This window comes from Setaria italica, chromosome II (assembly GCF_000263155.2).
Source record: "Setaria italica strain Yugu1 chromosome II, Setaria_italica_v2.0, whole genome shotgun sequence".
In the NCBI taxonomy this organism is placed as follows: domain Eukaryota; kingdom Viridiplantae; phylum Streptophyta; class Magnoliopsida; order Poales; family Poaceae; genus Setaria; species Setaria italica.
Genome location: NC_028451.1, coordinates 33,708,422 through 33,713,351, shown reverse-complemented (window position 1 = coordinate 33,713,351; position 4,930 = coordinate 33,708,422). Strand labels below are relative to the sequence as shown.

Genomic DNA, 4,930 nt, shown 5'->3' with positions numbered 1-4,930 from the left:
TCTCGTCGATGTCGGAAGCTCCATTGTTGAACGCCGGTTGGCGGTTGTGCCCGACAGCTGGAGGCTGTAAGGAAGATGCTTGGAAATCCGAAGGAATTAACGCAATCGCAAATCTTGGCAATATGGTTGAACAAGTCGAACATCGATCGATGAGCAACGTATAGTATAGCTAGCTCATGCCGCTCGGATTTCGGAGAGTCCAAGCACCAACATTCAGGTCGGTAACATGTCCGGAGACAATGTCTGATGTCTCCATGCCACAGCACTATATAAACACCAAACGGTCTTTACATTCTCAGCGAGGAGATCACTAGACTAATCACCTGACGAACAAGATGGGGAGGAAGTACAACTCATACTGCGTTCTCCTCGCGTTCCTCTTACTCGCCGTACCGATCACGAGTGCCGCCGCCCTGGACCAAGCCGCGCTGCTGAGGCAGTTCGTTAAGTCCCGGTCCCGGGTCCAGAGCTCGGACGGCTCCGCCGAGACGGACCCATGGGCTGATCCCGTGAGCAGCTTCGGCCACCTTCCCACGTACTGCAAGAACCCCAAGGGCAGCAAGGAGGCCGACAGGATCAAGGCGCTGCCGGGGCAGCCGCCTCGCGTCAACTTCGAGCAGTACTCGGGCTACGTAACGGTGAACGAGGAGCACGGCCGCGCGCTCTTCTACTACTTCGTCGAGTCCCCCTACGACGCCGCCTCCAAGCCCCTCGTCCTCTGGCTCAACGGAGGTAAAGGGCGTTTGCCGTATGTAATTTGGCGCTCGGCGCGAGCGATATAATCTGTGTATACGGTTTTTCGATCTTGCACTCCCGCGCAGGGCCAGGGTGCTCGTCGCTGGGAGCCGGCGCGATGAGGGAGCTCGGCCCGTTCCGTGTCAACCCCGACGGCAAGACGCTGCGCAGGAACAGGCACGCTTGGAACAATGGTGCGTGACTGATGATCGATCAGTGTCATACTAGTTTGAGCCATTGAACCCAGTGACTATGGTAAATTGTTTGCGACCCGCTGGTCTATTTGCATGAATCGCAGTGGCCAACGTGATCTTCCTGGAGTCGCCGGCCGGAGTTGGGTTCTCGTACTCGAACACGTCATCGGACTACGATAAAAGCGGCGACGCGAGGACGGCGGTGGACTCGTACAACTTCTTGCTTCACTGGCTCGAGCGGTTCCCCGAGTACAAGGGCCGCGACTTCTACATCGCCGGCGAGAGCTACGCCGGGCACTACGCCCCGCAGCTTGCCGCCGTCATCGTGGCCGTCCGCGAATTCACTGGCAAAAACCCCACGAGCCTCAAGGGAATCTTCGTAAGTCGATAAGACGATAACTATGGCAACTTAGGCAAACTTCAGCTGCAGCTCATTCAACAAGCAAGACCATACTAGTTATTTGCGCCGCTTCTCGATCAATCGGTTTCAGGTTGGCAACCCGTTCCTTGATAACTACATGAACGACAAGGGCTCTCTCGAGTTCTTGTGGAACCACGGCGTGATGTCCGACGAGATGTGGGCCAACATTAACGAGCACTGCAGCTTCGGCCCGTCCGACGGCGTTCTGTGCGACGAGGCGAAGTCGCCGTTCGACCCCGTAAACTTCTTTACTACCGCCGGCCAAATCGATCCTTACAACATTTACGCTCCGATATGCATCCAGGCCCCCAATGGGACGACCTACTCCAGTGGTTATGTAAGTACCATATCCTACTAGTATGTAAAGATGTGTTCTTCCCTCAAGTTCTTAGTAGAATCCAGGCACCCACGGTTGATAAATTTGGTCCATCTCGGTGACATGCTGGCTGCTGAAATTGAGACAGTTACCTGGCTACGATCCGTGCATCGAGTTCTACGTCCCAAACTACTTCAATAGGCTTGAGGTGCAGAATGCCGTCCATGCTCGGATCAACACACCTTGGTCCACTTGCGCGTGAGTACTGTAATATGTCCCATAAGGATTTTGGCCAACCCGACTTGGTCAAACCAAACTCTGCCCGTATGCCTTAAACCTTGTGCCGCCATTTGGTCAGTGGTAACCTGTCCTGGGACTGGGAAGCGGCGCCGGTGACCATGGTGCCAACGCTCTCGTGGCTTGTCAAAACCGGGTTGCGAGTGTGGTTGTACAGGTAACCTCCATCGTCTGCACTTCTGTCACACTATGCAACTCGAACCATAAAAGAAGAAAAATCGGAAGGTTCGATTTTGCTTTTTCACAATACCGTGGCTAATTCATTGTCAGTGGCGACATGGACGATGTGTGCCCGATTACGGCAACGAGGTACTCCGTCAACGATCTAAATCTCACCGTCACAAAGCCATGGCGCCCCTGGTACACCCCTGCCAACGAGGTAACACGAGGATTCAGCTCTGAGAATGAAGATGGAATAGGATCGCTATGTGCTGATGAACTTTGATGGTTTATTTGTCACACAGGTTGGAGGCTACGTTCAGCAATACAAGGGAGGATTCACGTTTGCGTCGGTGAGGGGAGCTGGTCACCTGGTACCCAGTTTCCAGCCTAAGAGATCGTTAGTTCTCTTCTACTCCTTCCTGAAAGGCATGCTGCCACCTGCAGTTTCACTATCGCAGTCGTGAGAAGAGCTGGCTTTCTAAAAAAAAGTCAAGGCTCGCTCGAAGTCCACATCCCAAGAGGAGATACAAATAAAATTCCGCTACGCACTTACAGTACATGATCTCCAAAGTGTTTTTTAGAGAATGGTCATGGTTGGTGGTTATTGAATTTCTTTGTACTTTTCTCAAATGACCAAGCTAGGATTTTTTTAGATGAAATTGGGACATTTCTCGACAGCTATTTATTTCCCAAATGACGAGAGAACTGAGAAGAGCTTGCGATCTTTTATGGTTGGAAAATGTTGGTCGGAGATTTCTTTGTGCTAATTTATATTCACCCTAGGAATAACCGAAGTAAATAAAAAATTGTCGGCTGCTTGAGAAAAAAATATATAAAAAAGCAACTCACGGTGCGAAGGTTCTAGCTTAAGTATAGGACGAGTGTTTTTTTTAACAAAAAATTTGTACTACTTTATTTCCAATGGAGCACTCCCATCTTATGTTCATGCTAAGCATTTGCCAAGATTGAAAATACTCAACAAACAGTTAGAAACGCGGATCAAAGGTTTTTTTTAATGAAATTTCACAAGATTTGGTCTTTATTGTGAAAGAAAAAACTCACAACTAAGGACATGTTCGGTTACAAAGCAATCCTTGCCTCGCCTTGCTTTAACAAGTGAACTTTGCCTTGCATGCCGCAGAGAGCCAATTTGGTTCACCCGCTGCAGCAAGCAACAAGTCGCTTGAGCAGGCCCCGAGAGAACACGACAAGAAAAGCAAACACGTTTTTCCTTTCCTGGCAAAACAAGTGGCAACAAAGCTTTGAAATGCCACCTAGCGAAATGGACCTGATGGACTTAGGACTTCCTGAAACCCTAAGGGCTAAGGAGTAAAATCATAGCATTGCATATTGGAGGAGAAAGAAGGGGCGGAGTGGCGGAGACTCTACGGGAGTGTTAGGATAGCAGGGGTTAAAGTTTAGCCCTGTCATATCGGACGTTCGGATGATAATTAGGAGGACTAAACATGAGCTAATTATAAAAATAATAGCAGAACCCCTAGGCTACATCGCGAGACGAATCTATTAAGCCTAATTAATCCACCATTAGCAAATGGTTACTGTAGCACTACATTGTCAAATCATGGACTAATTAGGCTTAATAGATTCGTCTCGTGATTTAGCCTAGGGGTTATGTAATTAGTTTTGTAATTAGTCTATGTTTAATACTCCTAATTAGTGTCCAAACATCCGATGTGACAGGAGCTAAAGTTTAGCCTATGCCTCCCAAACAGCCCCTACCTCTCCCCCGTGTCGTCTCCATCGAGGCAACTCGGGGGCAAACCCACCGCCTGCAGCCCGCCCCCAAGCAGCAGCCTAGCAGGCCGCCGTCGTCGCCAGCCCTGGGCAGTGGCGGCGGCCCTCCCCTTCTCCCGCTCCCCTCCCTCCTCTTTTCCCTCTCCCATCTTCCTTCTCCTCTCCATCTTGTATTTCGCAGATCCAGATCTCGAGCTGCTCTCCATTGTTGCGGTGGCACTTGCTCGCACTGGCGCTTCAGGTCTACGGCATGGGTGCAGTCTGCAGCTGCTTGTGTGGTCGGGCGCCTCCTCTCGGTGTCCATCGATACTTCGCCTCGTGGTGCTTCGAGATTGCCGGATTTCGCCCGAGCTGAGCCGGATCCGGCCCTACCGTGCTTACCCATGGGCATGGCACTAGCTTGGTGTAGCGCCCCCTCCATGGTGGCCGCCACAGGCGGTCTGGGGGGGGAGGGTCGGCATGCGCCTTGGCCTGACGCTGCCAAGCAGTAGGCGGCGAGCGGCGCTTCGTCGATGCTGCCGCTCGTGGCTTGCTCTTGGGGCGTGAGCACCCACCCATGCAGGAGCGCCTGGCGAAAGCCTTGCTTGCCTCGTGCTGGCGTCGGCGACGACGACGCCCTTAGGCGTCATTTCCCTTCTTGAAGGTGTTGTCGTGGTGCTTCTGTATGGCCTGGTGGTTCTCCAGATGAAAATCTACTTTGGTTCGCCGGACGGGCGACGATGACGCTATTTACGTCGTGTTCTTCTTGAAGACATTGCTTTGGAGATCCAACCATACATGTTGGTGGTTGCGCGGCTGCAAGCTTTGATCCGACATTGTATTGTTTTGTTTGGATTCGACTACGATTTCGAACATTGTAGGCCTAGTTCAGCTAGGTAGTTAAGTCTTCTACTGCGGTGCTAGGCCTAGTTTAGCCAGGTGTTGCAAGCGTTGTGTGTGGTTTTTTCTCAGTTTCCCTAATTAATTGAGCTCTATATGGTTTGGCCTCATTTCAATTGATACGGGGCAACTTGTTCTTAAATGATGCGGCAGTGCTCCTACCTTTAGTTT

The 4,930-nt window shown here is 51.2% G+C and overlaps 1 protein-coding gene across 1 annotated transcript; it reads left to right on the top strand.

Moving 5' to 3' along the window:
* Positions 1–335: 335 nt before the first annotated feature.
* Positions 336–2,630, top strand: LOC101774016 (serine carboxypeptidase 2). Its single transcript, XM_004959460.2, has 8 exons — positions 336–732; positions 822–929; positions 1,034–1,308; positions 1,421–1,687; positions 1,815–1,924; positions 2,025–2,120; positions 2,234–2,342; positions 2,428–2,630. The coding sequence occupies exons 1-8, from the start codon at positions 336–338 to the stop codon at positions 2,587–2,589; spliced, it is 1,524 nt and encodes a 507-aa protein (XP_004959517.1). The 3' UTR covers positions 2,590–2,630.
* The last annotated feature ends 2,300 nt before the right edge of the window (positions 2,631–4,930 follow it).

What these genes read in the sequence shown, in the direction of transcription:
- LOC101774016 (XM_004959460.2), top strand. Translation starts at nt 336, where the DNA reads ATGGGGAGGAAGTACAACTCATACTGCGTTCTCCTCGCGTTCCTCTTA. An exon ending in CGAGCCTCAAGGGAATCTTC is followed by an intron (nt 1,309 to 1,420) that starts GTAAGTCGATAA and finishes AATCGGTTTCAG; the next exon opens with GTTGGCAACCCGTTCCTTGA. An exon ending in TTGCGAGTGTGGTTGTACAG is followed by an intron (nt 2,121 to 2,233) that starts GTAACCTCCATC and finishes ATTCATTGTCAG; the next exon opens with TGGCGACATGGACGATGTGT.